This window comes from Stigmatopora argus, chromosome 4 (genome assembly GCF_051989625.1).
Source record: "Stigmatopora argus isolate UIUO_Sarg chromosome 4, RoL_Sarg_1.0, whole genome shotgun sequence".
NCBI classification, from domain to species: domain Eukaryota; kingdom Metazoa; phylum Chordata; class Actinopteri; order Syngnathiformes; family Syngnathidae; genus Stigmatopora; species Stigmatopora argus.
The window spans coordinates 3,167,464-3,194,177 of record NC_135390.1 but is presented as its reverse complement, the minus strand read 5'-3'; the positions used below and the strand labels follow the sequence as shown (position 1 = coordinate 3,194,177).

At 42.3% G+C, this 26,714-nt stretch overlaps 2 protein-coding genes across 4 annotated transcripts in view; one reads left to right on the top strand and one right to left on the bottom strand.

Moving 5' to 3' along the window:
• Window positions 1-17,691, top strand: part of ppox (protoporphyrinogen oxidase) — a 20,317-nt gene extending 2,626 nt beyond the window's left edge. For both annotated transcript variants that reach the window (XM_077599442.1, XM_077599441.1), the window contains exons 2-13: window positions 1,462-1,548; window positions 1,622-1,756; window positions 1,860-1,975; window positions 3,197-3,329; window positions 3,406-3,550; window positions 9,013-9,206; window positions 9,266-9,326; window positions 13,378-13,496; window positions 13,567-13,680; window positions 16,988-17,137; window positions 17,249-17,291; window positions 17,371-17,691. In XM_077599442.1, the coding sequence (XP_077455568.1) occupies window positions 1,465-1,548; window positions 1,622-1,756; window positions 1,860-1,975; window positions 3,197-3,329; window positions 3,406-3,550; window positions 9,013-9,206; window positions 9,266-9,326; window positions 13,378-13,496; window positions 13,567-13,680; window positions 16,988-17,137; window positions 17,249-17,291; window positions 17,371-17,507 (1,431 nt within the window). In that variant the 5' untranslated portion in view covers window positions 1,462-1,464 and the 3' untranslated portion in view covers window positions 17,508-17,691. The remainder of the gene's footprint in view (window positions 1-1,461; window positions 1,549-1,621; window positions 1,757-1,859; window positions 1,976-3,196; window positions 3,330-3,405; window positions 3,551-9,012; window positions 9,207-9,265; window positions 9,327-13,377; window positions 13,497-13,566; window positions 13,681-16,987; window positions 17,138-17,248; window positions 17,292-17,370) is intronic.
• rbm42 (RNA binding motif protein 42) overlaps window positions 17,681-26,714 on the bottom strand; it is a 22,783-nt gene continuing 13,749 nt past the window's right edge. For both annotated transcript variants that reach the window (XM_077599444.1, XM_077599445.1), the window contains exons 6-13: window positions 25,795-25,869; window positions 25,553-25,707; window positions 22,873-23,040; window positions 22,638-22,796; window positions 21,128-21,248; window positions 20,943-21,040; window positions 17,997-18,093; window positions 17,681-17,860 (exon numbers count right to left, since the gene is read on the bottom strand). In XM_077599444.1, the coding sequence (XP_077455570.1) occupies window positions 17,748-17,860; window positions 17,997-18,093; window positions 20,943-21,040; window positions 21,128-21,248; window positions 22,638-22,796; window positions 22,873-23,040; window positions 25,553-25,707; window positions 25,795-25,869 (986 nt within the window). In that variant the 3' untranslated portion in view covers window positions 17,681-17,747. The remainder of the gene's footprint in view (window positions 17,861-17,996; window positions 18,094-20,942; window positions 21,041-21,127; window positions 21,249-22,637; window positions 22,797-22,872; window positions 23,041-25,552; window positions 25,708-25,794; window positions 25,870-26,714) is intronic.

The following is a 26,714-nucleotide window of genomic DNA, read 5'->3' as shown; positions in this document are numbered from 1 at the left end:
TAACTTCATTACCTATTAAATGTTTAATGAACATATAGTAACATCCCAGAATAAACCCAACAACGTCCTTATGTAGTTTGATTGTTTTCAATGGTAATGTGACATAGTTACTGTGGTGCTCGTCCTGCTTAGCAATCCATCGGTTCCTGTACAGTAATACCTTGACATACGAGTGCCCCGACATACGAGGCAATTGAGATACGAGTAAAAATACGAGCGCATATTTGCCTTGAGATACGAGACAATTATTGAGATACGAGCATACGAGACAGCTAGGTGGCCGAGACGCGAGAGGCTGCTTATGGGAACAGCATGGCACTGTCTTTCTCCCCGCAACTCCCTCGTGTAAAGATACCTTCAAACAATGGGCGGAGCGTCCCGGGAGCTCAGTTGCGAGGAGAAGAGGGGAGACCGCCTCGCTACAAAGGAAATCAAAGACATGTTAGCGAAGTGGCAAGAGTTTTCTGATTTTATGGAAAAGAGGCACCGGACAAGTTGGCAAGTAGTCGTGCGTTATCCTATTGTGAGAACATTTGTGTGCGTCATTTTTGGAATATTTTGAAGGTAAGACAAAAGAAAACAACCCTCGATAGGTTCCTTTTAAAAGCTCCGGCTGAAAGTCAGGGTGGAGGCGGGGCAAGAAGAGCCAAGAGAAGAAAGGTTAAAAAAAAATAAAACAATATTAGAATTAAGTTTAGTGTAAGGTTAGATTAAACGTATTTTTGAGTATGTCTGTATCGTAATCCAAGTTCATTTAAATTTGTTTGTTATGTTACGAGCGCGTTGCCGTGCAAAAAGTCTCTCTCTCTCTCCTCCCGCACTCCGCATTGTACTGACTGTCTCTTTTTAGTATTCAACATCATAACCGCTAGATATTTATTAGTTACTCTGTTAGTAAATGGCAAATTAGAACAAATAAAAATGTTTTTCCATTCCAAAATCCTGTTTTTTGGTGTGTTTTTTTCATAGGGTGGGAATGAATTAATTTTTATTTAGTTTATTTCTATTGGAAAAGTTGATTTGAAATACGAGTAAATCGACATACAAGCTCGGTCCCGGAACGCATTAACCTCGTATCTCAAGGTATTACTGTACTAGAAAAACAGTTTCGAAACAGGAAGCAAAGGTGTTGGTGATACAGAAACCAGCTAATTCTGGATATCTTAGCTGGGCATTTTGAAAATAGCAAATTTGACAGCCAATCAGTTAAATATTGTTCCCAACAACATTGTCAGTGTCAGTTAAACAAATGCCACCATTGAAATTTGCTGCATTTTAAGTGAACATGTCCAGCAGCTGTGAGCCAGATTGACACCCGTGATAAAGCAGCTTCTTCCAATCATTCTTGACAGGCTGGACGCGCCCTTGCGTGATTATAACTTGCCTGCAAAGCTACAGGACTCATTTGTCTCATGTTTGCTTCCAAGTGGGTCCTTAGTTGTCATTTGTGTTCTCTTTTAGCCAATGAGGACTGTGGCAGTCCTCGGAGGGGGTATCGGGGGATTGGCAGCATCTTACTACCTCAGCAAAAGCCCTCAAGTCTCCAAGGTTGTCCCTAAAATTTGTTATTTCTTCGACTCGTATACATTTCTGTTTACAGTTTGTGCCTTTTCCTCCCAAGGTCATTTTATTCGAGTCCAGTAGCCGTTTTGGAGGTTGGTTGTGGTCAACCAGGAGGTCTGATGGCAGTGTGTTTGAACATGGACCCAGAGGGATTCGACCTGCTGGGGCTGTGGGACGAAATACCCTCAATATGGTAAGTCTAAAACAAAGAATACGGAAGAGGATTGAAATCTGGTGAAGTTTGAATATATGACATCCAATTATGAGGCATGAATTTACATGTAGTGTTTGTGCAGGTGGAGGACCTAGGTCTATCAGGGGAGATTCTGCCTGTCACCTATAGTCACCATGCTTCCAAGAACCGGTTTTTATATGTCAACAAACAACTTCATAAGATGCCTTCAGGATTAAGGTAAATTATTTCCAATGGCCCATTTTCTTTTAATTGAATGAAAAAAATAACCAATATCAACAGGGGTATTTCGTCGAATACGAACCAATAAACTTCTGCGAGTGTCTGGGTTTCTTATTTGAAGTTTCATCCAAAGTGCCATCCATCTTGCGCTTAACCCGAGCAGACTTACCAGTGCTGTGTATGCCTACTTTCTTTAGAACAACTCCGGAAATGATAGGATTTGTTTCAAAACAAGACTGGTGGTTTAGTCAGCCTTAATAATACTTCCCTTGTATTGTAAAATGAAAACTGAAATGTTAAAGTGATGGAGGCTACCTATGCAATCGATTCCAAATCGATTGCCACGCTGAAGTCGCACAAGACGAATCATTCTTCAGACCTTGTAACTCGGGCGATTCACAATGCATTCGTGTTACCGAATTCTTCCGGTTTACAGCAGTTGAATCAAGATGGCGGAAGCCGTAGCCATTGTGTGAATTTCAACGCCGTTAAATTGGAAATTTGGTACTTTTCCGAAATGGTTGCTTCAAAAAAAAATTAAGTGACAATTTTTGGGATTTCCGGAGTTCAAGGAGGATGTCCAGAGTGCCTGAGTTTCCGTTGCGTTTCTGGGTAAACTCCGGAAATTCCGGAGTAGTTGGCAGCTCTGATGTATATTTGTTTCATGTATCACCTCTGGTCTTTCTTTTTGGTCCCCAAAAATCCCTTATTCTCCTGCTGCATTCTCTGAATTAAAAATAAATAAAAAGTCACAATCCCAGCCTTGATGATGAATGGTGGAGAATATTATGTTTCATACAGCCCAAAAATACCATTTAGGCAAATTCAGGTGGAAAATACACAGACCACACAAATAACCCATTTGGAAGCCACCATAGAATTAATACGCATGCCCCTAGTCATGTGTTGCCCATGAGTAAAACAAGATGGAACCCTAAAAGCAAGGGCAGACAATCTGGGATGTTTGCATTTGATTGGTTGAAATAGTATTGCCATTGATAAAATGGTTGCCCTTGTGTCAGACAGCCACTTCCTGAAAATAGTATACGGGCTTTTATTTGTTTTCCTCCACTATCACCTGTGATAAATGATTTTCTCTATTTTCTTTTCCAAGATATTTCAAGATGGAACATTCTTCCCACTAGGATGCACATGCTAAAGTTGCTGTATGTCTCCTTAATGTGATTAATTGCAATATTTTGTCTTTCTGACTTTCAGTGGTCTTTTCCGGACAGTGACCCCATTCTCCCGCCCTTTGCTGTTTAACATTGCTACTGAGATCTTTGCAAAGAAAAGCAAAAATGAAGACGAATCTGTACATTCGTTTGTGACTCGAAGGCTTGGAAAAGAGGTGACGATTAGGGAATTCACGTTTATGGAAGTGCACGTGCTAAGCGCACAATGACTGTTTCTTTACGTTGTGCCAGCTCGCAGACATTGCTGTGGACAGTCTGTGTCGTGGGGTCTTTGCGGGGGATTGCCGGAAGTTGAGCGTGCGCTCTTGTTTCCCCGTCCTCTACAACGCAGAGCAGCACAGAGGCTCCTTGACACTTGGCATGCTGCTGGGTTCTGGTAAGGTCGCATGTTTATATATATTTCCATTTCCACATGATGCCCCTTTACCACAAGATTAGAGTAGCAAAAAGGTTCACTCAAGTTAAGGTAGTGTTCTTTCACAATAATATTATAGTTGAAGTTAAAATAATCAATCCAAAAAATCAGTACAAGTAAAACAGTATTCGGTGAAACTAATACTACTCAAGTAATGATTACCTGTATTAAACAATGGCGTATATATTTTCCCCTGCATCTATCTGAACAGTTGTATAACCAATTAAATGGCACTGTTGGGTCAAAACCCGTCAAACATCAACTGTCCAAAGACTATGAGTGCCCTCTAGTGGAAAATACATATGTATGACCATGACATCTCATCTCATTTTCTCAACCGCTTTATCCTCATTAGGGACGCGGGGGGTGCTGGAGCCAATCCCAGCTGTCTCCAGGCCAAAGCGGGGGGCAGCCTGAATTGGTGGCCAGCCGATCGTAGGGCACAAGGAGACGGACAACCATGCACACTCACACCCATACCCATACCGAGGGGCAATTTAGAGTGTCCAATCACCCTACCATGCATGCCTTTGGAATGTGGGAGGAAACCGGAGTACCTGGAGAAAACCCACGCAAGCCCAGAGAGAACATGCAAACTCCACACAGGTAGACTGACCTGGATTTGAACCCAGGTCTCCCACTGTGAGGCCGACGTACTAACCACTCATCCACCGGACCGCCCGTTTATTCTTTAGGAATAATATTTTTTTTAGTTCTAGTTGAAGTTTTTACAGTGCTTTAAAGATCGAACAGGCCGGCGTGATCATAGGCCTCCAACTACAAGCTTGTGTTTGCTCGTGATTCTAGAGTTAGATCTGATTGGTATAATGGAGTCGTGATTGTTGCAACGTCTCATTTGGGAATGTATGTATGTAGCGCTACTGTGGGGAGCTTGGAAAAAATCAAGGAAACTAATCTGTAGAATAAAAAGGAAACGTGACCACAAATGCAAAAAGGATGGCATGGTAAAACTACTTTGGGAGGTACACTTTTCTTAAGTTACTCAAGTAAAATGCAAAAGAGTAAATGTAACCGAAAACGTAATCGATTAAATTGAGTAATCAGTTTCAATAAAAAGCTTCTAAAGTTCTACATCAACCAATGGCAGAATTTAAAAGTAAAAATAAATGCGTGCATTTTTGGGGGGGCATTTCAACACTTCAAGTACAATAAGTATCTAAATTATTTTAAAAAAATTGTTACGCTTTTGCTTATCAGTGAGTATATGCAGCATGGGCAAAAAGGTCTAATGAAAAGAAAAAATAAGATTAAATCAGCACTAGAGTTAGTGTCAGCGGCATTTAAATTGTGCAATGCCAACGTGAAGCTTCCATTAGTCAATGGTGCGTATTTGTAGAAATGTCGCAAACACAGCTGTGCCAACGCGAGGCTCCTATTGTTTGATGCAACGGCGCTACAGTTAGTGTCGGTGCCATTGGTTGTGCCAACGCGAGGGTACCATTGGTCGATGTAGCCACGCTCGAAGTAGTGTCATGCACATAGAAATGTGCCAACGCTAGCGGAATACAAAGCAGTTCTTTTCCATGAATCAATTTCTCAAGTTTTGTCTGTAATACTCTTAGTTCCCTCATTAAAAGAGGAGCAAAGAACGTCACAAAAACTTTGACGGTAAACAAAGTTTTCGTGCTTTTGCTTGACTAACGTGTCAAACTGTGGCTTTCATGTGGATTGGTCGGTGATGAGTTTGACTTGAAGAGCCATTATCCAATCACCAGATGTACATTTTTAGGCATATGTTGGCAAGACTTGAGAACACTTTGACATAGAGGTAAGATCTTGAGCCCGAACCCGACCCGAAACCCGAAGTGTTGAAATCCCCGAAATTTGGCTCGGGTCGGGCCGGGCTTCTCGCTCGCTGAAAAAGAAATCTATCCTAAAACGATGTGTGATCTCGCTGACTTTTTTTTAAAATAAATAAATGTTTATAAAAATGTGTACTAAAACAATGTGTGGATACTAAACCAAGGAATACTTGTTATAAAATAAATACATTTGGACAAAACAGAGAAGGCACTGTAATGTAATTGCTATTGGAGGTGGAGCCGCAGAGCCAGAGCATGCTCTGCGCACATGAATGCTGCAAGAAGTTAAGGATAAACTAAAGACAGGAGAACAATTTAGGGGTGAATTTTGGAAAAGCTTCAAATTGATTGTTGAATATACTAGAGAAACTTGCATTGGCTTTGCTGAATGTAGTCAATATGGCGATTGGCTCTCATACCAGAGCAAAAATAAACAGTTGAAATCGTCAAACATCTATATTATCATATAAAAGATGTAAATGTTTATACAGTCTTGTTTAACTAAGATTTTGTTATAAAAGACAGGCTTTAATCTGTTATCATTAATCACCACTCCTCGTCCCGACTCAAGTCAGGAGTCCCGAGTCCTTACAAATAAAATATGAAATTTCAGGTTTGCTCCGGCCTCGGGCTTGCAAATCATGTTAATTGCTCGGGCCAGGCCGAAAATTAATACCCGCGGGCCCAATTGAGTGGGGCCGGATTTTTTCGGCCCAATCTTACCTTTGCTTTTATAACAGAACCCACATATTCATTTCATTCCACCCGAGAATAACTTTCATGGGGCCCATGATGAAATACAAAGCATAAAGTTACGTTAAGCACATTGGGAAAAACTCACAAAGCAGCGAAGGCATAGGAGAAACACTATGGAGACGCATCTCCCTCCTAGCCAATAGGGGGACAGCAGGGTGTTGCGCAACTCTATCACGCATATTTGTAAATTTAAAATACAGGTTGTTACAAGTGTATTTCCATTTTGCCAGATGTATGAATTTTTGAAAATGTTGGTAATTTCAAATTCACTGTATTTGTAACCTGTATATTATATGTTCAAATGTTCATTGAGTAGAGGTATCACTGTATATGCTACAGTGTTGCAGCTACGCTGTATTTAGATATAAGGCCCACATAGGTTTTTTTTTGGCGCAATTCTCTAGAATTTGAAGATACATTCAGGTATTTCATTTTGTATCCACATTTAATGCTCTTTTCAAAGTGCAATCCTAGCAGCAATTAATGTACAGGTGAAAATACATTTTTCATTCGTAAACACTTTCTTTGTTTTCATCTCTGAAAATTATTTTACGACATTAAATGTTTGTTTTCCAATGACTTGATTGGTTAGAATGTCAGCCTCACAGGTCTGGCGTCCTGGGTTCAAATCCAGGTCGGTCAACCTGTGTGGAGTTTGCATGTTCTCCCCGGGCCTGGGTGGGTTTTCGCTGGGTACTCCGGTTTCCTCCCACTTTCCAAAAACATTTGCCCTAGGTATGAGTGTTATCGTGAATGGTTGTCCTTCTCCTTGGGTCCTGTGATCGGCTGGCCACCGATTCAGGGTGTTGTCCTCTGGCCCAAAGTCCGGGATAGGCTCCAGCACCCCCAACGACCCTAGTGTGGATAAAGCTGTTCAGAAAGTGAAGGGATGAATGAATCTCTGATTACTGAATTTATTGATAAACAAGTTGTTTAGAACCAAAAGACAATTGTTGCGCTATTTTATTAAAAAGCTGTTTTGAAAAATGGGTTAGATGAGAAAGGAATTTTTTAGTTACACGCATAGCACTGCAAACGTGTATACAATTATGTACAGGTATGCTACAGAAGAAGTTCAGCACTTCAAATCAATCAAGCAAAATGTACAGATATGATATGAGAAGCAATTCAGCAGTTCAATTCAATCAGACCAAAGTATCAGTAGGATACCAAAACAGCCCTAGCAGCTGTCGCCGATTCATCCATTCGGCCAATGCAAATAGCACGCAGTTCCTCAGGGTCATCAGCCCGAGCACCTGCCATAGCCTTAGCGGCTCTTCGCCAGCCACTTCTACGCTGAGCATAAGTCTGACCAGCCCCAGTAGCTGAAGTAGCCGAAGATTATTTCTTACACCTGGCCCTACGAACATCCCTATTTTCTGTGGGCCCCACAGCTGATATTGCCCCTGCTCAGTCCACGCTCTCAGTAATAGGCATCTGAGCATGGTTGGTGCTATGTAACCATGATATAGATGCAGAATCATGAGCTCCCACCGAGGTGGAAGCCTCACCACCACTTTGGAATGCAGAAGATCGTGCTGCTTCAATTGTTTACGCCTTTCCCAACTCGATATAAAATGAGAACTCCTCTTTTTTGCCATAATTGGTGAAAACGTATGTAAAGTGTGCAAAAAGGAATGTATAATATATACAGAAGCAGGAGTATGCCTTTTTGGAATAAGTATGGAAAAGTCAATTTCAAAAGAAAGGCTGACAAAATTTACCTATTTAAGAAATGTTTGGGTGTTACTTTTGGTAAAACATTGTAAGCCAAAGTGAAAATATAATGAAAATAAATACTTGCACAATAGCGGTGCTGTTGCGTAGTTCATGCAACTAACTTAAACCACCACAAAAGAGCAGCAAGCTAACATATTTCAGGTCAGGCATACTCATCGATAATACATGCAAATGCTCAACGCTTGAGTTTACACACTTGGAGAATGTAAAGAAATTCAATCACTCGTCTATTAGGATTCGACAGCCGTTTCTGCCCACCATAATGTCAACTCTCTACGATGCACGGTTTGGATCCGACGGCCGTTTCTGGCCACCACAATGTCAACTCTCTATGATGCAGCGTTTGGACAAAAGTAGCGTGAGATTGTTTACAAAAAAAATCCACCCATCCATAAATCACGCTTTAACTATTCCTGCTCCCCGAAACACTACTTTGTTCCTGCCGTGACAGAAAGACTCGGTGAGACACGATGTTGCTGGACGCGCTGATCCAAGACTCCTTTCCACGTTATTTACAAACGTCATTTTGGGAAGAATTTCCGCCAGCGAGTTTCCAGGTGCACACACGCACACATCCATCCGCACATCATGCTTTATAAGGATTGGAGAATCGATAAAGCGTGATTTATGGATGGGTGGATGTTTTATAAGTCCTGTCAGGACAGAGAAAAAAAGTTTTCCAGGAGCACCTAGAAAGTCGCTGGTGGACCAATGAGCCACGCGGTACGTTTAGGGCACATCATGTAAAAACAGCGATTCATAAATCAACTCTGCTTTCAGCTGTAACAAATAAAAGTTGAGTCCACACACTTAGAGAGGGTGAAGAAATTCAATCACTCGTCTATTAGGACCCGACAGCCGTTTCTGGCAACTATAAAAACATTTCAACTCTCTATGTTCCCCGTTTTGGACAAACGTAGCGAGAGAATCTTCACATACTCACACACCCATGAATCACGCTTTATAAGGATTTTAGAAAAATAACTAATTATAGTCAGTTACATAATTATTTGATAGCTGTCGACATATTAACATGTTACTACCCACCTCTAGTCTTTACATACCCACATACAAGTAAGTTACTATGTTGGTTTAAACCTGCAGGACCTTCTCATGTGGTTCCTCCCGGTCCTCTGAGCCTAAGATCAATGAAGGAGTCATGGGCTCAGTGGTCCCTTAGAAGAGGATTGGAGGCACTCCCAGAAAGCATCGTTGACTTTCTCCAAAGGAGCGCAAGGGTGGAGTTACACCGAGATGCATCTGTCAAACACATCAGTCCTTCAATTAAAGGTTGGAAGGTAAGAAAAACTGAACACTTGGTGTTGTTCTTATAGTCACAGTTTGTGTTTGGCTTTAGATCAATTTGGAGGATGGTCTCGTGTATGCTGACCACATCATCTCTGCTCTGCCCGCTAAAGGTCAGTTGCATCTTCTTGAACTACCAACATCTTTTACAAGTGTAGTATCGATACTTTTTTTCAAACGAAGTAAACCATTTTTGTCTTTCATGAATATTTTCTTGTTAACACTAATTAGGGAATGGTCTACAGCAGGTGGCCAAGTCCGGTCCTTGAGCGCCCCATCCACACCCAAATCAAATCATCAACTCATCAGCAATCTGCTTCATACCGATCCCGATGATTTGATTCAGGTGTGTTGGTGGAGGGAGACATGGAAAACAGACTGGAACTCTCGAGGACCGGACTTCACCACCTCTGGTCTACAAGACAGTGGTCAGGCCAGCCATGATGTATGGCCTAGAGCAGACCTGGGCCATCAATTCCACAAAGTCCCACAGTGGGTGCAGCTTCTCGTTCCAACCCATAAGACGAAACCTTTCCACTGATCTGGTGTTTTAGAAGGGCAATCAGTGGATTGCAGTCAGGTGCTTCTTGTTTCAGCAGAAATCTAATTAGTTAAACTGTCTGTGATGGATCAGTTGGAACAAAAACCTGCACCCACAGTGGTCGTCGAGGACCGGATTGCCCAGGTCTGGCTTAAAGGCAGTAGCTCTGAAGAAGATACAGGAGGGGGTGGGGCTAGAAGTAGTGGAGATGAAGGTCTGAGGTTCTCCTTAAGCGTGACCAGATTAGATGGGATTAGAATTAAAACAATTAAGAGGGACAGTGAAGGTTCAGTGTTTTGGAGACAAAATCATAGAGACTAGACTTCGATGGTTTAGGCATGTACAGAGGAGAGCTATTGGTAAAAGGATGTTGAGGGTTGAACGGCCAGGGAAGAGGGCTAGAGGATGCAATGAGGGAGGACATGAAAGTGGGTGGTGTATGGAAAGATGATGCAAAGGAAAATGATGAAATGGGAAAAGTTGACTTGCAGTGGCGACCTCTCACTGCACAAGATGGAAGTGAAGTAGTAGAAGAGTGATTCATTTATTGCAGGGAAGCTTCATATCTTGGGTTGGAACGAGATGTTAAATCCTTTTCAACCTTTTTTTCATACAGTAATCAAAGACATCCTGACAATTTGTGACAATCATCTTCTTCGTGGAGGTGGTTGTCACTTTTTGTCACTATTTTGATTTTAATCTTCATAATCAAATGTAGATGTTTTCTTTTTATCATTAAAAGGAATAAGTTATAACATTACCATTATGTTACAACTGGTTTCAATGTTGTTTCCACAGAACAGAGCAGAAAACATCAAATTTTCATTTTATTATGTAAAAACAAGAACTCATTTGATGCAAAATATCATTTAGAAGTATTAGACACAATTAAATTAAGCCTAAACCAAACCTTAACTTCTTGTCCGATAGCTATTCACTGTTTGAAAAACAGTAATTGGGCTCATTGGGTCTCCGCTCTTTAAAAATTCAGACCTGGTGTGTCCACTGAGTGTTGTCTTTACCTGCATTAGATTATTTTCATGAGATAGGTTCACCAACTTCAGTCTGCAAGGGCACCTATCCAGTCTATTTGCAATGTCTCTGTTACTGTCGTGGGTGGAGGGACCCGAAGAGGGCAAACACACTTGAACTTGACGTGGTGTTTTCTATTTATTGTTGGACAACCAGGGCCGGGCGTAGGTACAAGGGGAGCAGCGTAGACGAGTCGGTTTACATAGCGTGGGGTTCGGTAGCCGAGGGGTCTGTAGAGGGGTCCAAAGCGAAGGTACCGGGTGCGTCATCGTGGTCCAGCTTGATCTGTGAAACATGGAAGGTGGGACGGGACGGGTGCGGAGGGCTGCCGGCAGCTTGAGGCGCATGGCGCATGGGTTTACCACCCGTTCCATCTCATAAGGATCAATTAAGCAGGGGGACAGCTTCCTAGACTCGGTCCTAAGGGGGAGTTCTCGGGAGGATAACTAGACCTTCTGGTTGCCAACATGGGCTTGTGCGGGGGGTGACGGCGATTTGTCTGTCTCTGGGTCGGGCACATTTGGCAAGGTGTGCCTGGAGAGACGGAACAGCAATATCCACCTTCAGAGACGAGAACACTCAAAAGCGGACAGTTTGGAAGAGGAATTATGGTGTGAATTGTGGGCATACTCAAGCCAAGCCAGCTGGTCACTACAGGGGGTCGGGTGGGCATGGGTGGTGCAGCAAAGTGCTGCTTCCAGCTGCTGATTGGTATGTTGACATTGTTTGAGTTTGAGTTTGATTTATTTGATAAGGGACAGCACATATTAATGAACATATTTATATTCATGTCAATGAACATGTACAGACACTCCTCAACTTACGAACGCAATTGGTTCCGAGCGATTGTTCATAAGTTGAATTTGTTTGTAAGTTGATTTAGTGCTATATTTTGTATTATAATTTATGTTTAAGGCCTATATAAGTATATTGAAGGTTTATATAAGTGTATTTGTATGTTTAAGGCTTGTATAAGTAACACGCATTGGTTTGTACTGAAAAAAAAACATTTAATAAAATGGAGAGAATATGTACAGTACTGTAGAGAGAGAGAGAGATTTATGTATTAGAAACTGGCCAAAAGAAGCGACCTAATGACGATTGCACAGTTTTCTTCTTTTTTTCATCATAAATGATGCAGTAGCACTGTATGGCATCATTCAATTGATTTGCAAACTTTGTGCAACGTTCAATATTTGGGTCCTGCTGCTCGATCTTTCTGTTTATAAATGGTACTGAATGTGCAACGCTCACCACTTTCTGACGCGCATCAAGCTTCGTTATTATTGCCACTCGTTTCAAATGAAATGGCTTGCCTCTTCCTTGCAACTCCCTCAATAGAAGCCTTTAGCTTTTTACCAACCATATTCAATATTGGATGCATGAGATATTTAATGATACAAATGAAAAAGGTTCTTTGCACACTGGAGATACATTCACGCACTTCCGCATTGCAACGAAGAAGGTAGATGCTGGGTGAGCTGAGCTCTCACAGCGCCAGGCGTCGGTATTAGCGGCGGAAAGGAGTACTACTCCGAAAAAGACGCGAAATACAAAATTGGACTTGCGAACATTTTTGGACTTAAACGCAATTTGCAGACATGTTCGTATGTACCGTTGTTCGTAAGTTGAATGTTCGTAAGTAGGGGAGCGTCTGTATATCTAAATATGTAAGATTGTAGACGTGGGCTAATTTCCATCTTTAATGTGATGCCATGATAATCGAAAAATCGCGAAGTAGGGTCATTCCTATTATAACTTTTTTTTTTCTCTTCAGTGATGAGTCTTAGTAGAAAAAGCAGTTTCGGCTTACGGGTTTCAGCGTGGATTTTCACATTTTTATGAACTGCGAGTGGTTACCACGTCGGCCTCACAGCTCTGGGGTCCTGGGTTCAAATCCAGGTCGGTCCACCTGTGTGGAGTTTGCATGTTCTCCCCAGGCCTGCGTGGGTTTTCTCCGGGTACTCCGGTTTCCTCCCACATTCCAAAGGCATGCATGGTAGGCTGATTGGACACTCTAAATTTCCCCTAGGTATGGGTGTGAGTGTGAATGATTGTCCGTCTCCTCGTGCCCTGCGATCGGCTGGCCACCGATTCAGGGTGTCCCTCGCCTCTGGCCCGGAAACAGCTGGGACAGGCTCCAGCACCCCTCGCGACCCTAATGAGGATAAAGTGGTTCAGAAAATTAGATGAGATTTTTTCCCATATTTTACAACTTTAACATTTAATTTTTGACTTTAATATTACAACGTTTGACTTTGCGAAATGGAATCGCTAGGAGGGTGATGCCTTTCCATGATGCTTTATATTTCATACATCATTGACCATTTTAGAGTTTATTTTGGCAATATTCGGGACCTTACAACAAGTTGGGGCTTTTTACAGATAAAACACGTCTATTTTTGAAAAATTAAACTTACAAAACCACTTCTGGAACCAATTATTTTCTTAAGTAGATGTACCACTGGTGGTCTACTTTTGGCAAGTGCAACATAAACCCGTCGACACCAACCCTTTGTCCCACTAATACAGTAACTAAAAAAGAGAAGTTATCATTCACCAACTGTTGTGGTCTTTTGTGCTCCTCTTAGTACTTTCGTCCACGCTGCCGTCCTCGTGTCAGCCACTCATCCACATGCTCCACGAGATCTCCTGTGTGACTGTCGCCGTGGTCAACCTGCAATATGAAGGCTCTGTACTTCCTGTGACGGTACATATGACAATTAGACACACACACAAGGTAAAGTGACAACTAAGTACATCTGTCTCACTCTTACCAGGGATTTGGACACCTGGTTCCATCATCAGAGGAACCAGGTGTACTAGGAGTGGTCTACGACTCGGTCCCGTTCCCTCAACATGACAGACCTAATGGACCAACTACCAGACTAACGGTATAAGAGTCGTTGCAGAATTGAAAGACTTTTTACATCCCACCCTTTGCCCTTTAAATCATCTAATTATGTACTAAACCATGTGATTTCTAAGTACATTTCCTTGACCGACTACTCAAACTAATAAAAAAAAAACAAGAATGAAAGAATTCTTCAAACTATTTAATAAGTCTGGAGTTGCTCTTAAAACTCCATTTTCCCTTTTTCGCAAACATTGTCTTAATATATACGTTAAAATTAATTGGGGGAGGGGTTATTATTTTTTAAATTTGGGGGGGTTTAAATAAAATAATGAAAAAAAAACGGAGTAATCAAAACTGGAAATAATTTGAAATACAAATATTTTTCTGATTAAATTTCCTTCTTTTACTATCATAACACTTGTACTTTGTCACACTTGTAATAATAATAATAATAATAATAATCGGACATAGGCCATGTCGTCATTACCACAACACAAAAGCCTACTTGTCATCACACGCAGAAACTGCGTGTGACGAAATTGATGGTGCTTCTCCATAAGCTACGTTTAATCGGCAAAAGACCTAAATAAGTGTAAGTTACGGACTTGTAATTTGTCATTCCGCTGTTGTGGATACAGGTCGCTTACCTCGCGATTACCTCGCGATTACCTCACACTGTCTTCCACTTACCTTACTTCAAGTCAGCTAGTAGGAGGCAGATCACCAACCAAACATCTATTCATATACCGCAGAAGGGAATGTGTGTTATGTTAGCGCGAGTTTAGATGTCTGATGGATGTGGGGAAAAAACTGTCCTTAAGCCTATTTGTCCGAGCTTTGTGGGACCTATAGCGTCTGCCAGAGGGCAGCAGCTGGAACAGATTGTGACCAGGGTGGTAAGGGTCCCCTATGATGTTCTTGGCTCTGCTGAGGTAACGAGGGCTGGCAATGTCTTCAAGTGAGGGCAGAGAGCAGCCGACAATCCTCTGGGCAGTGTTAATCACTTTCTGCATGGCCTTTTTGTCTGCCGCCGTGCTTCCAGCGTACCACACTGTGATGCCGTACGCCAGGATGCTCTCTACAGTGGTTCTATAGAAGGTTCTCAGAAGATTGGTGCCCAAGTTGTTCTTCCTAAGTACCCTGAGGAAATGGAGTCGTGTCTGAGCCTTCTTCACCACTGCCGTGGTGTTTGTAGACCATGAGAGCTTGTCCGTGACGTGGACCCCCAGGAATTTAAAGGACTGGACCCTGTCTACACATACTCCATTTATGAGGAGTGGGGCCAGATCTGTGCCGTGTTTGCGAAAGTCCAAGATTATTTCTTTAGTTTTCGTGGTGTTCACTGTGAGATTGGTCACCGAGCACCACGAAGACAAATTGTTGACCTCAGCTCTGTAAGCCGACTCATCCCCTCCTAAGATGAGTCCGACCACAGTGGTGTCGTCAGCGAATTTGATGATGGCGTTAGACTGGTGGGTGGGTGTACAGTCGTAGGTGTACAGGGAGTACAGAAGAAGACTCAGTACACAGCCTTGAGGGGAGCCAGTGCTTAGTGTAATGGAGGAAGAGAGGTGGGGACCAAGTCTAACAGTCTGTGGTCGGTTGGTCAAGAAGTCCTTTATCCAGCAGCAGATTGAAGAGGATAGTCCAAGGTGGGAGAGTTTGTCAGTCAGAATGTCCGGTTTTATGGTATTGAAGGCTGAGCTATAGTCAATGAAGAGCATCCTCACGTAGTTCCCAGGGTGTTCCAGGTGGCTCAGTGCTGTATGAAGAGCAATGGCAATAGCATCATCAGTGGACCTGTTTGCTCTATAAGCAAACTGGCGAGGGTCAATTGAGGGAGAGATTGTATTCCTGATATGGCGGGCTACCAACTTTTCAAAGCACTTCATGATCACAGGCGTGAGGGCAACAGGCCTATAATCATTCATGCTGCCAACGGTTGGCTTTTTGGGGACAGGGATGATGGTGGCAGATTTCAGACAAGATGGAATGATGGATAGTTGCAGGGAACAATTGAAAATATTTGTGAAGACTCCAGCCAGCTGGTCAGCACAGGCTTTGAGCACCTTCCCAGGTACTCCGTCTGGGCCCGCAGCCTTCCTGGTGTTCACAGACCGCATTACCAGTCTCACTTCTTGTTCCCGGAACGTCAGTGTATTGCTGCAGGGTGGTGGTGGGGGTGTTGAGACTGGGTCTGATTTGTCAGTCTCAAAGCGGGCAAAGAAACGGTTCAATTTCTCCGCTAGTGAGGCATCTGCATTAACAGACATATTATTGTTATTGTAGTTGGTAATATGTCGTATTCCTTGCCACATCTTCTTTGGGTTATTTTCTGTGAAGTGCTCCTCAATTTTTTTGGTATATGCTGCCTTGGCCTTTTTAATGCCTCTTTTCAGCTCAGCTCTGGCAGCGCTATATTTTATCTTGTCCCCTGATCTAAAGGCGGAGTTACGGCATTTGATGAGTGCCTGTGTCTCATTGGTCATCCAGGGTTTTTGGTTAGGAAAAACCCGTATTCGTTTATCTATAGTGACGTTGTCGATGCAGTTTTTTATGTAAGAAAGTACAGAGTCCGTGTAGTCCTGGAGGTTGTCGTGTACAAAAAGTTCCCAGTTGGTGCGGGAAAAACAGTCCTGCAGCTGAGAGAGTGCGTTGTCGGGCCAAGTTTTTATTGTCTTTATTTGTGGCGTTGTTTGCCTCCGGAGTGGAGTGTAAGCGGGGGTGAGAGATAGGCAGAGGTGATCTGATCCAGCTAGGTGAGGGAGGGAAGTGGCTTTATAAGCATGTTTGATGTTAGAATAGACATGGTCAAGAGTTTTGTCCCCTCTAGTATTACAATTTACGTATTGAATAAACTTAGGTAAAACAGTCTTTAAACACGCCTTGTTGAAATCACCAGCGACAATAAAAACTCCATCGGGGTGGTCAAGCTGTTGTTTGTTTACAGCCGTTAGCAGGAGGTTAAGTGCCGTGTTAACGTTAGCATTCGGAGGTATATAGATAGCCGTTGCTATGACGACGTGTAGCTCTCTTGGTAGATAATAGGGCCTACATCGTATTGCTAATAACTCTAAATGCCCAATGATAACTTTTAAACTTTTAAAGGATTTTAAAGGATTAATAGTAAAGATTATTTATTATACATGTAACATAGATTCACGCAACCCCGTTACAACTTTTTTAGCATATGACATGATACGCTGAACTTGACCTCATCAAAAAGTTTGCCCTTGTGTTTTCTCAATTTTATGCCAAGAGTTAGCCTTTCACTGAATATCTCACACAACCCTAAGAGTAAGAGTTGTCGTGCTCAGTTTGGTGGCTCACAATTTGTGGCCTAGGTAATGATGGGCGGCGCCTGGTTCCAGCAAGAATTGGGATCCCCAGATGCTGTAAAAGAGGAGCTGCTTTTCGAGCGAGCCGTCGAGGCAGTACGACGTCACCTAGGAGTGACCTCAGCACCCAGTTGGGGTTACGTTGCGCTACATAAGGTGGAGTAAAGTGCTTTCCAATGAACTTTCAATTCAGCAGTGAATTGACTGACTTGCCACAATTTGTTGTGTCCTCCTCTCATTTAGTGTCATTTTTGTCTCCTATCACAGGATTGTATACCTCAATATTACAAGGAGCATTTTCACCGAGTTGGTATGTATTGATTCCTTTTGGGATGATGCACCACCTTGCGCTTTTGTTGATAGAGTTCATTGTCTTTTATAATTTTCAGAAAACATGCGTAGCTTTATCAACAACAACAAACTTTCACTTTCTCTAACTGGATCCTCTTTTGATGGTGTTGCTGTCAACGATGTCATCTTCAGTGCAAAGACAGCTACAGAAGAGTTGCTGGGAACCACATCTTGATGGAGAGCCATTACACATGACCTTTTTTGTTTTTTAACAGTGTTCACTTCCAAAACATTTAAGGAGCCTTAACATCTACATCAAGGAAAGTCACAGTACAACCAATATTTTTAATTGGGTGAGATTGTGCTGAGATAAATGTGTAAAATGATTGCAAATAAAAAAGCAATGTGTCCATTGTGAAGAGTTGACTTTATTTGAAAGGTGAAAATACAAAGGAAAAAAAGATGTCAATACTTTCTATCTAAGGCCCAGCTTCTTCTTTTCTCTCTGCTTTTTTCGAACCACTTCCATGTTGCGATCCTTCCACATGCTTTTTCTCAGTTTAATGGGACGACTGCCAACGTATTTTCCTGCACGGAGAGAGAGAAAATAGGTTATTAATTGAACACCAAAACCAACTTAGCATATATTTGGGGTACCATGTTTGCATTGCTTCCATGTCAAAAAGGTGTTAGAGTTGATTAAATCCAAGCAAAAAATACTTGCCGTTCATCTCCCTCATGGCTCGCACATAATCGTTTGGATCTTTGAAGCTGACGAACCCGTAGCCTTTTGTCTTTCCTGTACGCTTGTCTCTCACAACCTGAGAACGACAGGTAAAAAAATATTTTCCTTATTTTAAAGGTTCGAAAATGACAATAATGCAGGAAAACTCTTGCCAAATAGAACCGCACCATTTCCATTTTGTATAATTAACCCTAAGATTCACTTTTACACACGCAACTTTGTGCCCAACACAAATTTGTCCGACAAACGTGTGGAGGGTCAAAGAAGTCATGGCTTAGTACCATCAACTAGGAGCAAACAATTGCGTATATAGAACAGAACACAACACAAATAGGTTATAATGGACTTAAATTATGTCATAACCCAGAATTGTTTGCTTTGCACTATAAGCATAACTTTTGCACAAATACTCTTCTAACGTGACTTCAAAAAAATTGCAAGAAGGTGGTCCACCTATCCAAGATGTCAAGAATGTTTTCTATATACAGAGCTGCCAACTTCTCCGGAATTTCAAGTTTGCTCGAGAGAAGTAACGCAAACTCCGGGACTGCGGACAACCTCCCTAAACTCCGGTAATCCCAAAAATTGTTACCTAATTATTTTTTGAAGCAACCATTTCGGAAAAGTGCCAAATTTCCAATTTAAATGCCTCGAAATTCACACCATCGCTACGACCTCCTCCATCTTACTTACGCATTTGATTCAACTCCACTGTAAACCGGATGAATTCGGTGACACGAGTGCATTGTGAATAATCCGAGCATGATAATAACAATTTGATTTAAATTGTCCTACATTTTATATTAATTTTGCGCAAATCGCATTCACTCCTGATGGAAACATAAAACTCCTGAACTAGGGTTGACAGAGGTTGGCAGCTCTGTATAGATATCATTTGAACATCATTATTGTAGGTGATACAGTGTTAAATCATCTATATTTTGTGCAGATTAGAGATAAAGTAAGAATCTTGGTAATCCGGGAGGGGCTCGGTGTAGAGCTGCTGCTCTCCGCATTGAGAGGAGCCAGATGAGTTGGCTCGGGCATGTGATTAGGATGCCTCCCTAGCACTGTTCCCTCTAAGCTGCGCGCGTGCGCAATTGCGCACTACTCTCGTCTTCTCTGCGCAGCAGAAATCCTATGGCGCGCAGTAAAAAAAAAAAAACGGATTTTTTTTTTTTTTTTACCCCTTTCTTCATGATGGAGCCGTTTAAGCGGCAGCCAGTAGCATTAGCTCTGTCCACTTATGTTTTTCGTTTTTCGTGTTTTACAGCATGTTTTACATGAAAAATTAGAGGGAACATTGACATGCACCTGCTTGTGGCAGGTGTGATACTGGTGTGCCCATAGCGAGCAATGATGATGTCGTGACCGGATGATTCGCCTAAAGACGTTTCGCCGACGGACATTTGACAGACGGACAGGTCTCCGAATGAACGTTCGTTCAAACAGCGTTTAATGATTAAATACAAATACTAGTATTTGTATTTAATCATTAAACGCTGTTTTCAGCTGGATTTGACCGAATTTGAGAGCATTTTGAGCCGTTTGGCGAATGGACGTATATAGACGTTTTTTTGCCTCCATCGCGATATCATCACAACATTTTACCGAGGAATTCACTTCCCTGGGCTCGGTTCTAATGTCCAAAGAGCTCCAGTATTTGTATTTAATCATTAAACGCTGTTTTCGGCTGGATTTGACCGAATTTGAGAGCATTTTGAGCCGTTTGGCGAATGGACGTATATAGACGTTTTTTTGCCTCCATCGCGATATCATCACGACATTTTACCAAGGAATTCACTTCCCTGGGCTCGGTTCTAATGTCCAAAGAGCTCCAGTATTTGTATTTAATCATTAAATGCTGTTTTAGGATGGATTTGACCCGATTGCTGTCATTTTACGGCTCGGTTCTGCTACATCTGCCCGCCCAAGAGTGCTTATTCCCGGGCTGCCATTGATGGTAGACTAACATAGATTTTTACTATAATTTGGACAACACCGGCGGCGGGCCGGATTAAAAATCCTAACGGGCCGTATATGGCCCGCGGGCCGAGGTTGAAAAACTTGTACACACACGATCCGGGGGCGGGGCGAGCGCGCGAATCCCGTTTCGGCGAAACCTCCGTTCGGCCGAATGAACGTTCGGCGAAACGTCCATTCGGCGACCTGCCCGTTTGTCAAACGTCCGTCGGCGAAACGTCTTTAGGCGAATCATCCGAGTACCGATGATGTCGCTCACACTGGTACTCAGTGCGCTCAGGGAGGTTGACTTTCTGCTCAGACCAACGAAAAATTAGAGGGAACATTGCTCCCTAGTGAGGTGTTCCGGGCACGTCTCAGCGGGAGGACTTGTCCCCCGGCTGGCCCGGCAACGCCTTAGGATCCTTCCAGAAGAGATGTATGAAATGGCTCGGGAAAGTGAAGTGTGGGCTTCCCAACTGAAGCTGAGCCCCCGCGACCCGACATCGAATAAGCGGAAAGATGATAAGTGTTGTACCTCAAAGAAACAAAAGGACTGTCGAGGTTTTTTTGGTTAATATTCCAACCTTTATTTTCTATTTTTCTTTAGATAAGGCATGCATAAACTCCTATTTCTGACGAGACTGATTCTCACGTTTATTTTTTTGAAACAAAAGGTGCGTTTAGGGTCATCGGGGGAATCACAACCTCACAAACGATAACTTCAATTGCAATCCGGGAATACAAATGTACAACACAGTATCAACAACATGTATCAACATACGACCAGATCGCTTTACGACCGATCTGTCAGAATTTGCACCCGCAACTGAGGCAGCACCTTTCAATACAGTGTGCTCGGGAGGCGTGAAAAATCAGTATTAAAAAATGTTTTTAAGGGTCGAAAATTATGAATTCAATGCTTTTTAAGACTTTGTAAGAATACGGGAAAAGAGAGCCCACCTTAGCTTTGAGGAATGACGGATATCTGCTGAAGGCTCTGGCCAAAATGTCATCGTTGACCTCGTTGCCGAGGTCGCCGCAGAAAATTCGGAAGTCATCTTCAGCATTGAAAAGACAAAAGTGAGATGAGGTGAGCTCCTGTTGACTTCGAGAACGGGCATGATGACAAACGGAGATGTACGTACCTGGTTCCCACTCTAACAGGCTGGCGTCCTCCCAGGATGTTCCTGCTGCCGTTCGGATACACTTCCTTACCTTCTCAGTCTTCGGCTTCACCTTCTTGTCTTCCGAGGAAGTTTCCACATTCTGGAATGGTATTGATAAAAAAATCCAGTCCATTTCAATAACATGGTATGTGTATATGTGTATATTAGTCAAATAATAATATACAGTCGTACCTCTACTTAGGAAATTAACTGGTTCCCGAACTTTTTTTGTAACTTGAAATTTTCGTAAGTAGAGGTGTACTTTATATGTAAATTCTCTAATTCGTTCCATGATTCTCACACAACTACCAACTAAACTCTTTAAAATTGGTCAATGTGTCCCAACTTTGTATGAAAGATGTGATTACACAAAAATGAGAGAAAATTATAAGGGAATTTATTAATGTCTTAGAATGAATATAATGGCCAAAAATCCCTGTGCAACTGTGCCCTAAGCGGCCGTTACATTGGGAGACGTAATACTGTTGTTTTTCCGCCAGATGGTGGCAAGATCCCGTTCTACCAGGGCCGAAAGTTGTCCACTTTGTAGTGCTACATAAATTTGTGTGTGTGTGTGTGAAAATATGTGCCGCATTGGATTTGTAGTTTTTAATCGCTTAATAAGGAGAATTGCAATCATTAATAAGGGGAGCATTTAGCCGAGGTGGATAGGTATGTAAGAATCTTGAAACATGGACAGTGGTTGTTGTGAGACAGCCAAAAGAATTTTGAACACAAAAAAACTGTAGTTAAAGGCATTGTCGAGTCAAAATAAAAATGTTTGACTGGGCAAAATTAAAGACTGACATTAACAAGTCTGCCAAATTTCCATTAACAACAATCAATTAATTTATTGACAGGCTTGGCCTGTTAGTGCTGAGACGCTGCCCTGGTCGTGTCAATCACACTACCATAATCACCACATTTTGATTAGCATGTTTCCTCTATCAACACAGGGGGAGGGCAGGGCATCAATTTCGCAAATGAAGGTATTTTTTATCTCCTTATTTGTAGAAGGAATCCAGGGAATGTCCCTATCAAGGCATTATGTGGAACTGGTCCTTACTAAAATAGAAAACCGACTGACTAAAAGAAGCGACACTAACGGCATGCTTGATATAGGCAAGAAGACACGGGAGGCTCTATTGTTTGAGTGTAAATCATTTTCTATGGAACGAGCGAGACCAGGTGAAAATCACCTACCTCTCGCCACAAAGCGACATGCTACAAATAGCGGCTGCGACGCAAATAGAGAGAATAGGAAAGAGTTCGGTTTCTGCCGCGATCACCTGTCACTGCAACAAATCAGCATTTGGTTTGTTGATCGACAAATTAACTGCAAGGGCACTGGCCGCCTTGGATATCCATTTCCACGTTTACCACTTTGTCAACAAAGAACAGCGCATGTTCAGCAAAAGGATTTTAATAAACCACGACACCAATCTTAGCATGAAACAGTGGAGAAAATTGGAATTCTGCGACAGCTCACCTTTAGTTTATAAGCTTGTTGTTGCACCTGTACTTTAACCACGGGCTCCGGCTCAGGCCTGTTGGGTCCGATGACGCCGTCTTCACTCTCACTCCTCTCCAGCAGTCCCGCCGCCATCACAGCGGCCTGTTGCTCGGCAACCCGAGCCGCCAGCTCCTCCTGGCGACACGTGCAGACCACACAAATCAAATGGGCACATTTATTTGATACACCAAAATGTTTAAACGGTCTTTACCATTCTGGCTTGACGCTGAGACCTGGCATCAGTTTTTCGGGGGACAACGGTGACAGGGGGTGCTGAGTAAACACTTGGAGACCCATGGAAGACTGTCGGGGGCTTAACAGAAGTTGAGACGGCTGTTCTTGTCGATGGGGAGGAAGCCACAGACATCACCTCACTGACCTAAACAACAAATTCTGTTACCCCGGTTTACATACACTTTTACAGGTTTACATACACTGCAAAAAGGTTTTTTGTGTCTCAGCATCTAAGTTCAAATTAGATTACTTCTTATGTTTCAGGTCAGACAGCATTACCGAAAAAATTGTACATATTCAAATTTGTTAAATACCCCAACAATGGGAGAGCGATGTCTATATTAATTTCTTGTAGGTCAAGTTTGCATTAATTTATTTCCTCGGTATTGAGTAGCATGTGCATTGAAATGCATTATTGGGCAAAACCTTTTTTGGGTAACCTTCCAGAAGTTTCTGGTAGGACTCTTGTGGAATCTTGGCTCATTCTTCCTGCCAGAACCGGTCTAATCTAACCAGGTTTGTCAGTCGCCTTACTCCCACACACCTTTTCTGTTCTACCCACAAAATTTCCAGGAGGATTCGATCGGGGCTTTGTGATGGTTATATTTTTTTCAAGACACTTTTCTGCTGGTACGCATGGGTTCATTTGGAAAACTATTTGTACGGAGCTTTTAGCTTCTGATTAAGCTAATGTTGGCAATGTAACAAAACAGCCCCACAACATGATGCTCCCACCTCAACCGCTCATAGTTGGTATGGTGTTCTGACCCATCCTCCTCCCGAGTCTTCACAAATAAAATATGAAATTACAATTTCACAATGTTAGAAATTTCCTATGTTTTCCGTTGAGTTTTCATTAAAAGGCAGGTCAGTAGTATATTGTTTCTTTTCGTTCAGGCATCTAAGTGGGCAGCTCAAGGTCCTTAGGTTTTCATGTTATGTTGTTTAGGCACTTAGGCAGACAGCTTGGGGTCCTATATGTAGTTGTAGTTCTTTTGCATGGAGTACCGCGAACGTTTTCAGTGGAGTTTTCGATGTTCGTCTAAAAGGTGATTGTAACGCATTCACGGAGAAGAATGTCATGCACTCTCAATTCCTGGGAATTCATATAAAGGGAGCTGATGAATCATCCGTGTGTCTTCGTCTCACTCTCTGACCGGAGTATCTGTGTAAATGGTGTCCCAACGCTATCAACGAACACTAACGCTAAGCTAATTCTCTAATAGTTTATCTTTTCTCTATTTTGAAATAAATGACCGTATCGGCCGCACTGTCTTGCATTATGGCGTTTCGTCTTTGTCACCTTGCAGTTTCATGCATGTCATCTTTTTATGCGCATATACGCCCTACCCTCGATTCAGCCATCATTTTTTGTCCAACAAATGCGGCTTATATGCGCGTAAATATGGTAGTTCATTTTGTATATGTAAACTTTTGACTTGAAAGAAATTCTAAAATTCTCTAAGAAATTCTTCCTCTTCTTACTGTGGCTTTCATTCATTTATGTGAGCCACTTATCCTCACAAAGGTCACTGGGGTGATGGACTATCCCAGCAACAATCGGCAAAAGGCAGGGTGCACCCTGAATTGGTTGTTAGCCAATCGCAGGACACATGGACATGAACAAGCAAACAAGCAAAGCAAACACATCTATCGGAAATTTGGAGTCTTCAATCAGCCAAGAATGCCTGTCTTGCGAATGTTGGAGGAAACCAGAGTACCCAGAGAAAACTCAGGGAGGCACGGGGAAAATATGCAAACACCACAGGGGAACCCAGCAGGGATTGAACCCTTTGTTGGGTTTATTCTGGGATGTTACTATATGTTCATTTGGAATTAATAGGTAATGAAGCTATAATTTAAATTGTGCCATACTGTTTGGACCGAGTGCACTTTCCCCCAGTCTTCCTGTCGGGGCCAGTCAATTGTTTTCATAACTATGGACTGAACAGGACAACAAGTTCCAGGCCAGACGGATGATCTACGAAGGACTCATAAATTGTTTTGTCTGGGACGCCGGCAGTTTACCTTATAAAGAAATTATTATGCTTACTGGTGCAAATTCTAATGCCGTTGTTTTGATTTACGATCCACTCGGGTCACTTTTTATGCTTATTGTGCAAATTCTTACGCAGGTGTTCCGATAAAAACAGATTGTTGTGACAGTTGTTTTTATAACCTTTATGATGTTATTCGGCTAAGCTTATACAATTGTTCAAAACAGTTGAGACAGTTGTTTTTGCTTATGCAATTGTTTAAATCAGATTACCTTTGAATGTTTTGGTTATGTGCCGCTAAATAGACCGAAGAGTATGCCGCCGGTCAGAATCCTCTTGCGAACGAAGACGCGTTGGGAGTGATTTTCCTTGCAAGTTGTAAGCAGTTATGTTGAAAGATGTCTTCCAATTTTAATTAAATATTACTAATAATGATTTAAGGGTATTAATCATTATTCCAACACCCTTGATCCCATAAAAGTGAGGTGTGTGTGCTAACTCCTCTTCCACCAAACTGCCGTGTGGCATTTAACAAAATTAAATAATTTTCAGCAATCTCAATTGACCAGAAAGAGGAAAGGTCTGACATCCAGCAAGACAAAAAATGAATTTTGTGTTTTTGCACATATGTAAACTTCTGGGCTGCAAGCTAAAACTTACTGGAGGCGCATTGATCATGTTCTGGATGGGTGGAGAAAGCCCCTGAGGTGCCTGGCCCTGTAAGGGAGGTGAACCTATCACGGGCGGAGGTGGGGGAGGTCGCGGCAGAGGAGGGGCAATAGGAGGGGCGCGAATAATGTGGAGCCTTGGACCACCTGATCAAGAGAGTGCAAATACGATTAGATAAATTCATGTAAATTGTGAAGTAGAAAATCTGTGTTGTGTAGGTTGAGCTCACTCACTAGGTCTTTGTAAAATATGAGGAACGAAGGCTGGCCTCATCATCGGAGGAGGGGCACGCACTGAGAGGACTGGGGCTGATGTAAAAAAACAAAACAACAACAACAAAACAATCAAAAAAAAGACATTACACTTAATGACATTAGAACAATCATTTTGTCAGGTATTGTTAATGTTTTTGTTTGTTTGAATTATGCTATATACGTGCCCGGATGATAGCGCTTATACCTGAGTTTAAGTTGAAAGGGAAATACATCCCATCTGTAGCAATGTTGTTTAATTAGTAATTGAAGAAAAGAAAAAACAAGTTCACTTTTTGATGCAACTCTTTATCCCATTTCCCCAGACATTTACACATCAAAACCAGGTGTCATTGCTAGCTATTTTAAGCAATCAATGATAATGGGGAAAAATGTTTTTTAACCACATTTGATCAAAGCCAGAACTATATTAAGCATTCCCATATGCAAAATTTTCCCACCTTCCTCATTACGTTATACAGTAATCCCTCGAATATTGCGGATAATGTAGACCAGACATGGAGTCAAGAAGAAGCTGAGTTGATTTGGGCGTGCCCATCTCGCAGCAGCGGTGAAAAACCAAGTCCCGAAAATGAACTCTGGGCTTTCCGTCATTCCCTGAGGCTTAACTAAAACGCCGGGCTAGTTACGCCACTATTTGCGAATGGATTGTGGCCGCTTGGACGAATGTGTCTGCTTGCAATGTTGTTAAAAGTACTAACAACAGATGCTTGAAAACCGCTGGACATCGGCATCAACCGGGCGTTCAAAGCAAAGTTGCGAGCGGCATGGGAACAATGGATGATAAGTGGCGAACACATCTTTACGAAGGGTGGCAGGCAGCGCCGGGCTAGTTACGCCACTATTTGCGAATGGATTGTGGCCGCTTGGACAAACGTGTC